We start from the raw sequence: 14,396 nt of genomic DNA on the forward strand, positions 1-14,396 counted from the left end.
GTGCATGATTGGTTGGCAGCGTTCACAAAAAAATGCATGCGTGCAAGCAAATAAAAGCTCATTACCTGCATTGTCAGCCGATGGCGGTGTTCGTCACAGCCAATCATTCCGATTTCTCTTTCTTTCAAAATGGTGCATATGAGTAGTGCTGAAGCATTCGGTGAATTTGTCTTCTAGGAACGCAATAAATAAACCTCGGAAAAAACAAAGATGGGTACGGCAGCGCATCGTAGTCGCAGAGTTTGGTCAGCTCATCTGGGCTGTAGCTGCTGTTTGTGTCAAGCGCACTTTAAATTGGAGCATGCATTTTCTGGCTGCGTATCCGCTTGTATAGTGCAAAAGCCTACGATCACTTTTCGCTACCGCAAAAGTGAGTAATCATCTTGTGAAACAGAGTTGTAGCACTTGCCCAACAGCGTCAAATTCTAGGTTGCCGGGTAATTCGTCAACTAAAGCTTGATTTTTTTTTTTTTTTTTTTTTTGTAGTGGGTGTTGTGTTCAGGCAGGGGCCTACAAGAGATCGCAGAACTGCTGGCTGAGCGTTTCTTTGATCTGGGGACAAAACGAGGTTGCAGAAGCTGATGCAGTTTACACTAACAAGAAATTTCTGGGGCGTCGGGTGATCATTACTATTGCCACCGCACTGCCTGGCGACCCCAAAAGCATTTTCAACGGGGTCTTTTTGTTTATTTTGGATGTTAGAAAATACAGGACACCTGCGTGCTTCCTCAGGTAGTCCAGTAGTGATAGAGTGCTGCTGTTGATGACGCTGCTGATCATCCTGGAAATAAAAAAAAAAAATGTGTAAAAACACTTGCGTGCATGGAGGTACACCGAATACTGCCATGGTATACGTTTTGTACCCCCGGAAACCGATGTACGCTACACTCGGTTACAACTCAAGGACGGCACCACCTAATGTAGTGTATCACTCCTCCAAAGCGCCGGACCCGTGACGTCAGTGCGCGCGCGTTTTGAAAGGGGTTTGCTATGAATGCGTGATATCGTCTGCCTTGTCTCACGCAGTTTGTTTGTCGTCACTGGAGAAGTTTATAAGCATATTAAGTCCAAAAAATCACGGGAACGGCTCACGCCATGTTCGAAATATTCCCAGTAACGCCCTACTTGCGCCGCGCAGAGAAACATCCGGCTACGGTGATAAGGCACAGCGGCACCGAGTTGTCACCGAGTATAGACATAAAGATGAGTGTCAGGGAAAGAGATTCCGCTATCAAAACTGTTGTGTAGTTTTCATGAGTGACTGTTAAGCGCTTTATTTTCCTATCTGCTGAGGGACCTCGAACAAGTTAATCATGCTGACTAAACTTAACATTTAGTGCACCACTTCACTGTGTTTTTAAAAAAAATTTTATAACCATGGCAGTACTTGTATGCACACGCGTTTGTCCGCGCATTGCTGCGCCTAAGGCACAAACATCCCTATTAAGGCAGTAACTATTTTTCGAAAATCTTTCGGGCCAGCCTCCGCTATCTCCTCGGTGATGGTGACTCAGTAAATGCATATGGTGGGGTTTTTTGAATAACATTAACTTCTACCTAGAAAGTGAAACGTATCATAGGCTTAATGCTGCCCCATTTTGGTTTCAACTCCTCCTTGAAGGAATGGAGCCCACGAAGAACTTGGTTTCCAAAAAGCTGTTAGGCGTAATTTACATGCATTTTCTCGAAGTTATCGGGTTTGATGTGTGTTTCCTGGATACCGTGCATGACCCGAAGGGTGACGCTGCTCCCGTCAACACATCTCTGACAATATCCAGCGAGACCTGGAAGGTAAACATTGCACATTTTGCGTCTGTGTTGTTTTCACAAGTGGGTGCGGTAGAAATTTGGCGCAACGCTCGAATACTCTGACGACAGAAGATGAGAGATACGTAAGTAACTTTAAAAATAAATTATTTAAGGTTTGCTGCCATGTGCGTTTGAAGTCAGCCGTAATGATGTTAGTTTTGGGGTTTGGCATATAGGTATGCATAATGCTCATAACAACTATTTCATTACGAAGTTATTTTTTTCATCCGATACATAATCGACTTTGCAGTACGAGAGTTCATATGAGCTGGGTATTTTAAGCAGCAGCTAATAGACCAAAATTACTAATGCACGCACTCTTACCAAGCCATCGGGGATGTTGTTGTTGTGCACAAGGTTGTTGTGCAAGCACTTGATCAAGTGCGGAAAATTGGACATGAAGTGCAGGAACTGACTTGGATCTCGGGGATGCCTGATATGGGACCTGATGTTGGTTGAAGTCGCCTCGATTCCCAAGACTTTCCACATTTTACGATTCCACGAGGCGCCGCCACATGTTATCAAGTCAACGAGGAGGCCGGCATCTTCTGCAAGAATAACCGCCTCAATTAGAATTGTGGGCAAAAGTTCTCCTTCGACGTTTCCGTGAGTTGCGAACACCGCAAGGATTTGAGTCCACTTGGGGGCAAACGGACAGAACATGATTAGCATTCCGTGGTTACAGGGCTCATGTTTCTGGCTGTTGGCTGTAAATCTCCCGGGGTTGACAAATTCGTCCATTCTTGCTGATGGCGTGACAGACAGATGTTCGGAAAGCTTAATTTTGTCGCCAACAAGGCCTGTGTGCAGTTTGAAAGGATCCACGTTTTTGGTCACTCCTTACTTTAGCACAGAAGCTGAAGCCCGTTCTGTATGACTCTAGGTACTTCCTGAGCGTGTTTTTACGAGGAAAGATGGGAATTTTGTTTTTTGGCATGTGTCTGTACAACTTGGCGCTTATGATGTCGATTAGTATGCACCAGTACCCAATCTTGGGTGAAATCCATTCCTCGAATGCTTGTTCTCCTAGAGGCGCGAAAAAAAAAAAAGAAAGGCCGACTGTGGTTGGTTTCGTGGAGGGTCCGCGATCCTTTCTTTGACGTTATCTTCTTCCAGTTCCTGCATTTTTTTCCTCAAGACATTTTTTGAAATTCCCTCATTCTCCGGTGTCTTTGCCAAAAAACTTTCATTTGCGAAGTCTTCCTTTGGGTAGCCAAGATGATCACTTTTGCCTTGTATTTCTTCCGCATCAGTCAGAGCCTTGCCCTGGCACACGGTGTGCACGTACGTGCCTCCTGAAGGAACAAAACAGAAACTAACAAAACAGAAACTAAGCGCAGCTGAATGGACGACCAAATTTAAGTTTGAAATTTTCTACTTATTGCTAATGCCTGAGATGGTGAACAATTCCCTCGCACTGGTGCACAGATACCCCATACCATGTTTTCACGCGTACAACCCGCGTCTTCATATAATCCACGCCCCCACTTTCAGCCTGCCGGAACAGAAAAATCCTCGCATATTGCCCGCCCACTTGATACAGGAAAGGCTGCACGAATGCTACCGCTCAAGCTACACATCACATACTATGCAGACAGAAAAAGCCGATATTTAGCAAGTAGAATACATTGATTGCGAAGCAAAAGTCACAATTAACTAATAAAATTCAGTTGTTAGAGTGCGCTCGGTTTTTTCTTCCTTGTCCGTGTATGCTTTGCGAAATCACTGCCATGGAAGGCTTAGTTAGTGTTACTGCGTAGGAGCTTCATGGCACAACGCATTCTGCGTAATATCCGCACCCCTACTGTGCCACTGAAATTTTCGCGTTTTTGGTGCGGGTTATACGCGTAAAAATACGGTATACTTTGTGGGGATATTAATGCGACTGCTCCCATTATGAAGGCCCGCATTGCAGCGGGGCGAGCAGTACTCCTCGCTCCCTCTCTTACTGTAAGAGGGTACAGGTTGATTAATGTGCGGTGATCTGTGGATCGCGTGGGGTGTGAGGTAGTGGTGCTGCCTTTAGGAAACTCACTTGTGGCCGCGCACGCGCGCCGGTGTTGCCTGCGAGAGACGGCCAAGCACCGGCTCTGACAGGTACGATGCGTGTTGCTCGCTTCGCAGCTTCGACTTGAAGCGGCCACCGTATTCCCACCAGCGTGCGGTCGGCATTCGTACCGGGAGTCTGATTTGCATGCGCCCACTGGCTTTGCGCTCCCTGCGTGCGCAGGTGATGATTGAGTTGTTATTGGTTGCTAGGTCAGTCTGGTGGTCCATTCCAGTTATCTCCAGAATCCATCGTGCACGGCGCTTCGGTTGCTCCCGCTGCTGGATCAACTGATTCCCTGCCCCACATGGTCAGGCTTTGGGGCTTGATGCGTACAGCCGGCAGGTGCCCCCCTCTCTGCCCCAGAGCTAGGAGTGCTCTACTAAGACTGCTTGTTGCATCGTGGGAAACCATGAATTAAAACCGGTTCTGTGGAGCTGCTTTGTTCTTTTGGAGTGACTGCACAGACATGGCAAGGGCCACCCTGCCTTACGGTTTGGCTCGCTCGAACCCATGGCGAGTGCCTTGGTAGCCTGCACTGCATTACACTGGCGAGTTCCACAACCTAAGTCTTCTAAGGCCTCCGTATAATTTTTGTAACCCATCAGCAGCACACACATGCAAAGAACAGGCTGTGGCATTAAACTGCACACAAAGTAAATTTCAGCACACTGTTTTTGTTTCCTGCGAACGTGCCGTCCATCGGGGGGCCGCATGGGGAAGAGCAGGAGGAGGGAATGCCTCGGTCCGTTGGCATTAATAGCAGGCAGCAACTAATGAGCTCCAGCCGGGCTTCAATTGAAGGCAAAAGTTGATTGCACATTTTTTGTGCGAAGCACCAAGTGCAGTTCACGCATTTATAACAAAAAAAAAAAATAATGGATGGGCTGTTGTTGCCTGCGACCCTCAGAGAGAGCAAGTCCTATGCTACTGGCTGCCCGTCACCATGCACAAGTACCACGCACCTCTGATAAGTAAGCACCTCTAATTTTGTATTTGGTGATCAGCCGCTTTAAAAAAATGAAAGGTCTGCGTGTGGCATAATTAAGCAGTGTTATCTCTTAGTGTACGTACCTTCTTCGGGGACTTAACTTTCACAGTTGGTGCTGTAGAAAACTGGTTTGTACATGCATACAGAAGCTGCCATTTGCCCAGTCAGCGGGAATTCTACTCCTCGAAGGCTCTCCCTGGTCACTGCTCCGCGACACAGAGTTCACCGTTTTCACCTCCGTTGCAGCCTCCGGCAAAGACAGCTCAATTTTCTCTGCACGGGCTTTTCCGATGAGGTGCATTCCACAAGAAATTGCGGCCTTTTCACTGTTGCACAACATACACCATCAAAGTTTGGGAAGGAGAGTTTTTTTTTCCAGCCTGGAGGAGTGTGAATCTGGCGTAGCGCACCCGTATCAGGCACATAAACCATGCACAGGGGTGCCTCACCAACCTGCTCGAACTGTTTGTTGCTTTTGAGGCTTCCTGGATGGTCAATTCTTGGGGCTTTCGAAGAAAATCCTTCCTCTGGCTGGGAAGCTGTGCCGCCTAGGCCTTTTGCATGTTCAGGTGCAGCCAACATTGGTCGTGCACGGGCCCTTCTCGCGTCTCGGCCATTTATTATGCGCACGTAATCCCGCTTCACCGATTCGGGAGAAAAGTGTAGCTCGCAAGGTGCGCTCGAATTCATCGGGAGATTTTTGGCCCATTGGCAAGTTTTTTTTTTTTTTCTCCCATTGCCGTCTAAGGCAGGGGCTTGTTGGCACCGAAAACAGTGAAAGGTTGCTCCGGCTGCCTCTGGTCTTGTAACTCAAGTTGCAGCCTGAAACGCAGCACTCCTCTCCTGTCTCTCGCAGAGCCAGTGTGCTTGCTGAGGTGCCGGTGACCGAGGAGGTGGCCGAGATTGCGGGGCGGCAGACGTTGCAGCGTCTGTATCGGATTGCTTCGTCGTCGGTTCTCTCGGGGCCCTACGAGCGGCTGCGGTTGCGAGGCGTCATCTTCTCCCGGTTATTCTCCCTGGACCACGGAGGTGTGCTGGAGCTGCGCTCCGAGGTGGCTGCTGTCAGCATCCCCGGCATGCTGCTGTCCATTGCCGGGGAAGTCGTCTTAGGGGTGGCTGCGCCACAACTCGAGGAGGCCTCGACCTTGGAGGAGTCGGCCACCTGAGGATGAGTCTGCCGTCGAGCATGCCTGGAAACTGCCCTGGAAGTGGTTTAATGAGAGCAGTCTGGGAAGACGAGTGCGAACAAGAGGCTGTGCTCGCCAAAGACAATGGGCAGTCATGGAACGTTCAAGTGACGAGAGCTGAGACGAATGCTCAATTGTTCCTGTCTATGTGTGTTTCGCTGGCACGCACGTGGACACTTCGTTTTTAACTTTTAACGAAAACATTGCACGGGCATTGCATTTTTTTTTTTTTTTTCATTCTATGCCATGCAAGTTGGAGGAACGAGCAGGGAAAAACGAATGTTTGGAAGGTTACGACGGTTTCTGCATACCAAACTGCTTACGTGGAGTATAAGCACTTCTTGTTTTTGAATATATTTCAAATGCCCTGTTTGCTTTTTAGTGTGCTTTTAAGTGTTTTTTAAGTGTTTTAAGCAGACCACTTTCATTTGTCAGTATGTCGTGTGCTTTTAAGTGTTTTAGTGTGCTTTTAGGCAGACCATTTTCATTTTTCAGTATGTTGTAACATTTGCTTACAATTTTTCACCGCCCAAATTTGGGAGAAAGTGGATACTTTTCTCGCCAGTTTTCGAGTTTCGCGGCTGGGATCTAAAGCAAGTGCATTTGTATTCAAAGAATTCCTCAAGTTGTAAATAAAGTGTTTTAGCTGCTAAATGTGTAACCAGTTTCTTTTTGTCTGAAAGCAAACACAAAGGTTAAAAAATGTAACTGTTTCAGCCAAGTAGATACCCTCTGTTTATCCATTAAAACTGTGCCCAACCAACGGTAACGTTGGATGCCAAGCATTTTGTTGCACAAAACTCAAAACCTAAACTGGCTTAAATTATAATCTTGGCCATCGTCCAATCACATCGCAACTCGAATATGCGTCGCTGCAGTTAGTAGCGCCGGCCGCCGCGAATGTCGCATGGTATTTTTCTCGTTTCAGAATTATTTATAAATACTGCCTTATCCACCCAATGAACGACCAAAAGTTTATTTGAGCCAGTCTATGCTGTGCGAACAAAAAATTCGGGGAAGCTTGCACGCCATCGCACGACTTGAATGGCGAAGCTGTTGTAGGTGAGCATTGCCGGACACATAAGTTTCAGTATCGTTGTTTACTTGCATAGTGGCGGTGCTAGTAATCGTTGCCATATGCATTGAAGAGGTCGTCGTCCTCTTCGTGGCGAGTGGTGGATGCAAAGTCGCCCTTGGCACTGCAGACTTCCACCATCTTTTCGCCGTCAACTCGAGGCAGTGGTGGCAGTTCAGCAAGGCGTCTGTGAAAGGATTGGCACACTCGTAGCCTTGTCACCCATTATCCATAATGGCTTCTATACTCAGTGACAACTTAAGAACGGCACCGGAAGTTGCCGCTGTGCCTTATCACCGTAGCCGGATGTTTCTCCGCGCGGCGCAAGTAGGGCGTTACTGGGAATATTTTGAACATGACGCGAGCCGTGCCCGCGATTTTTTGGACTTAATATGCTTATAAACGATTCCAGTGACGACAAACAAACTGCGTGAGACATACTAAATAAAGGCGCAAAAAAAACGCGGGACAAAGAGAACTACGCAGGACGAGCGCTTCTTCTCTTTGTCCCGCGTTTTTCTGCGCTTTTATTTAGTATGTCTCCATACCAACTTGCCCACTTGTCGGTGCATGAGACAAGGCAGACGATATCAAGCATTCATAGCAAACCCCTTTCAAAACGCGCGCACACTGACGTCACGGGTACGGCGCTTTGGCGGAGCGATACACTACATGAGGTGGTGCCGTTCTTGAGTTGTAACCGAGTATAGAGAATGCGGCGGCTGCGGGAACCCCTCCCAATGAGGGTGTCGTTTAGACGCTTGCGCGCGAGGGCTCTTCTTCGGTACCGAGCGCGTGCGCACGATGACACGAGGGCAACGAATGAGGAGCGTGCGCTATGACGTGTATTTCTCCTTCCGAGCAACGGTTGCCGCGATTACGGCGAATGGTGGAGTGTTTTTTTTTTTTCTTGCTAAAGCCACTGGGCGTGCTGGGGCGCTCGGTGGTTGCTGCGAGGCACGCATTCAAGAGTGCTCGGCATTTTTTTTTGTATTTTTTTCCTGCAACACCGAACGAACTTACGGCCAGTAACGACAGCTCCGCTGTTAAAATGGAAGTTTGGCACATTCACTTCAGTGTCTTTTTTTTTAAGTGCTTCGGTGGGTTCTGTACATCCCTTGCGAGATCCTGACCTCTGCCTATACCGGTGGCTTCCAACATGACAACACTGCTACCTTACTTGCATCGGGGTGACACTTCCAAAGACCATGAGGGCCATCGCTGGCTTCGGGGTGAAAGGGACGGCCCGGGGCTTCAACTGGGAGCGATTGGGAGGCTGCGGTCGCTAAGCTGATGGTCTATGTGACATGGTGCAAGGAGCGCAAGCGGTGGTCAGTTTCTAGTTTCTCCCTTTGGAGAAAAGAAGGGCTTCGAACTGCAGGCCGGGTGTCGAGCGGTGGCACGAGGGGCAAGGCGCACATGTGGTAGTGTTGTCTGAGCATGGAGTCAACCAACTCAATGGGTGGGCACACGTTGCAATCACTGGAGCTGCAGTCAGTTGACAGGAACCCTCAGTGTACATATTGTGTGATCACCGAAAATGTTTAAGACAAAATATTTCAGAGCGGAGGGCGGAGGGGGGGGTGGGGGCAGAACCCCCCTGCTCCCCTGTTTACGGCGCCCACATGACCTTGCATAGGCCATTCGCTAAGCTGTATTCGACGATATTTTCAAGAGGGAATGATGCCTCTTTACTCGCTGCAGGTGGTCTGCTTCAGCCCAGCTGGGGAGAGAATTGTTAGGAGTCGCGCTTGGCCAGAGATGAAATTGGTACATTTCAAGAGTAAATGAAACAAGTTCGGCGGGCAATGGGTATTGTAGTTGGAGCAACGCTGCGGGAGAGAAGTGGGAGGCCTTTTCATTTATAGACGATATGAGTGGGGCGAGTTGGCATCATAGATTTTCTTAGCCATAATTTTCCCCAGGCCATGTTAGGGTGTTTAGGGGACTAGGGGTAGTTATTTCAATGTGCGGGGAAAAATAAACGCATCCGAACTGCGTGTGATCTTAGGGTGGGTGGTTGGTTCGCGAGCCTGTTGAGTGTCCATAATCTGAATCCTGAGCACATATTAGTGGTAGCAGAATAATGAGGCCTACCAAAGTGCTACATGCCCAGAGTAGAATATAGCCTCTGTTGGGCATTGAACAGCGCTTTATAAGCACTAATGTATGCTACTTTCGGACAATATTTTGTGGTGGGTGCTAGCAAACAGTCTGTGAATTTTAAAGACAATAGTCCATTTTGTGCTACTGAAATGCAGAAATTTTGGTCTGTCTGTCTATCTGTGACCCGATTCGGCCAGCCATCTAAAGTGAAAATGAAACTGCGCAATAGTCTTATATGCGTATACCGACAGCAAAATCTAAACGTCTAAGTCCGGTGTTAATGTTCATACCTGTCAACATCGTTTGGAAAAGGCAAGATATTGTAGCGTAAACTACAGTGGCCGAGGTTGAGCAGTTTCGCGTGGACCTTGAAGGGCTCTGCTGCGCAAGTGCAAGGAGCATTTGATTGGATTGGACTGGATTGTATTGGATTAGATGGGAAATCCAATCCAATTGGAGTACGGGTGTGTAGAGAATTGGGTCTGCACATTCCAAGGGAGTGACGTCATAGCCACGCAGACGCACTGGCGCTTGCGCGTGCGCAGCTGGGCGCCTCCGTTGCGCAGTAGCCAAGCCTGACGCTTTGCCGGAGCCGCTTGATAGCCGTTTCGCGTGACTCCTGGAGAACCGTGCTACTCATGCGGGAGGAGCAGTAGACGACTGGACTGGACTGGACTGGACTGGATTAGATTGGATTGGAAATCGTTTTAGCAGCAGTAAGCATAATAATCAGCTAATCCTAGACCACCAGGAACCCTAAGAATAACCAGCTGAACTTAACTCGCAGTCCGCATATCCTGGCATAGCCGTGCTAAGCCACTGCTAATTTTTACGCAAATGGTAGGCAGAAAATCAATACATGAGTGACATTTGCAGCGCTCCTTTATTCAAAAATTCACGTATGTTTGGTTTTTACGATAGCAAATGCACTATACTACATTAACTGCAGAAAACCATCGGCTGCTGTTGCCTGCGCTACCTGGCGTCATTTAAAAAATGAAAGAGAAACAGCAACGAAAGGTTCGACTAGATGGGTTCCCACGTTGCCCTATTCCACGAGCGTTCCGTTTGGAACTCTCGTGGAATAGGGCAACGTGGTTCTATCAACATTGTAGAGTGCCTCAATTCACGCACGTCTCCGCCGTACGGCAGCGCGGACATTTGGGCACCCGACTTGGAGCAGTGGAACACGGTAAATTTAAATTAACTTCAGCAAACTTCTACCGTGTTCATCTTGGGAGGAACGAGACGGGAAAGGAACAGCATGAGACGTGAGCCAGAAAGAGAAAGAAGGTTTTTGCTGGCCAGGAACGCCAGTCCACTATCGTCTTTCGTCGACATTTGCAACCGAAGGAGCCGATACGTGGCCATTTTTTTTGTTGAGAGATAGATACCCGTGAATACGATTCTTAGTTTGCAGAGCGGGGTATTTATTCGTGTTTTTTATTTCGTAATGTCCCGAGACGGTTTTCAACTAAAAATGTAAGAGGACCTTATGCGTTGTGGCAAAGCCATTTTTCTACCTCGTCCCAGAGGGTTTGTGGCACAGAACGAAATGGACGTAAGGAGGTTTGGAGACCCCCTCCCCAAAATGCCTTTGGCCATTCGAGAACAACTACATAGTTGTCAAAGCGTTTTCTGGTATTGTGACCTGCTTTCACTACTGTTTTGAGTACACGGCGGTTTTGCTTTTATTTACTGTAAAGGTGTTCTAATTTCTCATTACTTTTCTCCTTGCAATGTCAAAGTGTTTATATCTACTGCAAGAGTCAAATGTAAATATGTAATTCTTGTATCTTTGTTTGTATTCTGATGTTTCGCTGCTCCGTACGGAGTGCACTGCTCCTTTACTCCGATTGCCTGCAAATATGTTCAATTTTACTAATCACTTTTCTCTTTCGATGGCTTTGAATATTGTACATTTACAAAGAAATCACATGGCTTCTTACGATGAAGGGCCACATCACACAAGCCGCTATTGGCGTAGATGAGCCCGTTTCGCTGTAGCGTTGCTTTGGTGATGAATAAAGATTATTATTATTATTTTATACTTGAGCAATGCTTTCTATACTGAATCTGACCATTTTGCTTTGCAACTTTAATTGCTTCACGGCACAGTTGGTAGACTCCGTGCCGACTGAAACTGATGCGCTGACGAGTTCTCGTTGGCGTGGTGTTGACATAAGCACCGACTACTTCCGGGCGCAGTGCCAAATCAGTCGACCCTCGGCCTGGTGAGAACACGCCTTTTAAGACAGGCACGAGCCATGAAAGCTACAAATGGGGATGCAAAACATCTTACGATGACGCGGAGGGCGCTCAGCCGCTGCGTAAGATTGGGTAGTGAACGTTATGATTCCAAGCGGTGCTGCCAAACTTAGATGACGCATTCTACAGCCTACAACAACATGATGCTAGCGCGGAATGTCGATTCTTGAGATATCAGGGATGCACAGACAACGATAACGTCGGATGCCAACACTGTTGTTGCTCAGAACCGACACCGAAACTGGCTTAAATTATAATCTTGGCCGTCGTCTAATCACATCGCGGGCCCTATTCTCGACTGCACAAATTGCCGGCATTTCGCCCATGTTTTTTTGCGTAAGCACGGCGTAAGCAATCAGTGACGTACTGCACCTATAGCTATTACGACATGCAGTGTAATTTGACGAGTCACTCATAAAGATCGCTACAAAGGTATCAAATATTGTGCAAGAAAGATATCAAACACTAGGCATGTGCTATAAAAATTAAGACGGTAGCTGAGGCTAACAAGAAAAACACATTTCTGTAGGTCAAATTTGGCGCCAACACCACAAGGCGATCGAGTAACGTTGATCCAAAAGCGAGCGAAAGGCGGATGTTGAGCTAAAGAACATCACACAATTTTTTGCCGTATCTATTTATTTCTTTCAATCGCTTTTATTAACATAGCTGGGCTCTCTGCTTCAATGCAAGCTTTGTTGCGTTATCACCTTCCCTGCTGCCACCGCCGCCACGCCATCGTCTGCTGCTATGTTACAAGTTTATGTCGTGATCACAGAAAAAGACGGCCGCGACCATCGCTTCTATGACACATAAGAGCAGCGAAGCGCTACGCCTGATAACCGCGGAGCGCACCGATGTAGCCGATTCACTCATTCGTCACGCTCGACTTCAATCAGCGTTGTAATGAACCAAATAGTCACTTTTCTTTGTTATTTTTCTCTTCAGGTCGATCATGTGACCCAACAGCTGTGACCCAAGTATGGACAAATGCCATGCATTGGGTTCTCTTTGTCATGGAGAGGCTTGTACTGCCCTCTTATGTTGCGGTTACGCCAAACAAATAATTTTTATTTCATCGCCAAACATAAAAGCAAAATACTGCATGTTATTTGTATGTTCCATGATCGCTGACTTGGAAGCAGTTGAAACTATAATTTGTTTCGGTAGGAAACATGCTTTAAACAGCGCGCACGTGAAACTGCGCCTGCTGAAAATTGCCGCACATTTCGCGGCGCCGTAAGCCGGGGAAATATTTTGCCCTATTTTGCTTGTATTTTGCGACAAAAACAGCCGCCATTTTCAAGCTGTTACGTAGCCTTACGTCACTTTTACGCAGACTGAAGTTGCCAATGCATGACGTAATCGTTCCCGCCAACTGTATAAATTACGTCACGCCTTCTCAGCCAATCACAGAGGGGGTGTGTATTACAAGCAGTATTGTTGAATAGCAAAGACAGGCCTACGTTGTCATGTCTAGTGCTTTTTGTCTGGTTTTTCATTGCCGGCCAAGAATTATGCGCTTTCAGTGAAGAGAAATAAGGCAAACTTTAGAACTGGTGCCCGTAAACGTCATAAAACGTCAACATGACGACAGCACACACAACCGCTTTGTCAACCGAAAGCACGTGACCAAAATTGAAAGCCAATCAAAAAAGACTTTCGGCAAATTGCCGGAAAAATGGCGAGTTGCCGGCAATTTGTGCAGTCGAGAATAGGGCCCCGCAACTCAAATATGCGTCACTGGGGTAAGTTCTTGCGGCCACCGAAAATGTCGCATGGCATTTTTCTCATTTCAGACTTTATAAACAAACACTGCTTTATCGACCGGATAAACGATGAAAAGTTTATTCGAGCCAGTTTATGCAATGCAAACAAAAAATTCAGGGAAGCTTGCCCGCACACGCAAGACTTGAATGACGAAGCTCTTGTGAGCATTGCCGGACACATAGTCGAACTTCAGTATCATTGTTTGCATAGGTGCGGTGCTAGTAATTGTCGTCATATGCATCGAAGAGGCCGTCGTCTTCTTCGCAGTGATAGTGAATGCAAAGTCATCCTTAGCACTGTAAACTTCCACCAGCTTTTCCCCATCGACTCGAGGCAGCGGGATGGGCAAGTCGTCTCGAAAAGTATTTGCACACTCGTAGCCTTGTCTCCAGTTATCCATAATGTCTTATCCATAATGGCGAAAGGGTCGGCCCGGAGCTGATGGCTTCGATTGGAAGCAAGTGGAGAAGCTGCGGTTGCGGTGCTTATGGTGAACGTGACACGTCGGTGTGATGAGCGCAAGCGGTGGTCGGTTTCTCCTTTCGGAGAAAGGAGGGGTTCGAACTGCAGGCCGGGTGTGGAGTATGCCGAAGGGGGGCACGAGGGCCAAGGCGCACATGTAGCAGTGTTGCCTGCACGTGGTATGTTAACCAGCATGAATGGGTAGGCACACGTTGCAGTCACTGGAGATGCAGTCAGTCGACAGGAGCCCTCACAGTGTATATATTTTCGGAGCACCGCAAATGTTTCAGACAAAATATTTCAGAGGGGGGGGGGGGGGGGGGTCTATGACCCTTACACGAGCCCGTGAAGGCCAATCGCTAAGGCGTATTCGACGATCGCATCAAGAGGGAGGGATTCCTCCTCACTCGATGCAGGTGGCAAGCTTCTGTAGCGGCTGGGGGAGGCGTTTGTTAGGAGTCGCGCTAGGCCACAGATGAAAGTAGTACATTCTGAGTGGAAATGAAACGAGTTCGTCGTGAGATCAATGTTGTAGTAGGCGCAACGCTGGGGTAGGGAAGTTGGGGGGGAGGGGCTGGCCATTTATGCATTATATGAGGGGTGCATGGCCGAGTTGGTACAGATTTTGTTATCCGTAATTCTTCCCGGGCGTGTGAGGGGTTTTAGAGGACTGAGCGTAGT

At 47.7% G+C, this 14,396-nt stretch overlaps 1 protein-coding gene across 1 annotated transcript in view; it reads left to right on the plus strand.

The window, feature by feature from the left end:
• Positions 1 to 11,265, plus strand: part of LOC144175669 (uncharacterized) — a 33,778-nt gene extending 22,513 nt beyond the window's left edge. The window contains exon 4 of the mRNA XM_077704714.1: positions 5,704 to 11,265. Within this exon, the coding sequence (XP_077560840.1) occupies positions 5,704 to 6,013 (310 nt within the window). The 3' untranslated portion in view covers positions 6,014 to 11,265. The remainder of the gene's footprint in view (positions 1 to 5,703) is intronic.
• Positions 11,266 to 14,396: the final 3,131 nt, after the last annotated feature.

This window comes from Haemaphysalis longicornis, unplaced genomic scaffold (assembly GCF_048455015.1).
Source record: "Haemaphysalis longicornis isolate Haplotype H1 unplaced genomic scaffold, Haemaphysalis longicornis Haplotype H1 scaffold_3, whole genome shotgun sequence".
Taxonomy (NCBI): Eukaryota; Metazoa; Arthropoda; class Arachnida; order Ixodida; family Ixodidae; genus Haemaphysalis; species Haemaphysalis longicornis.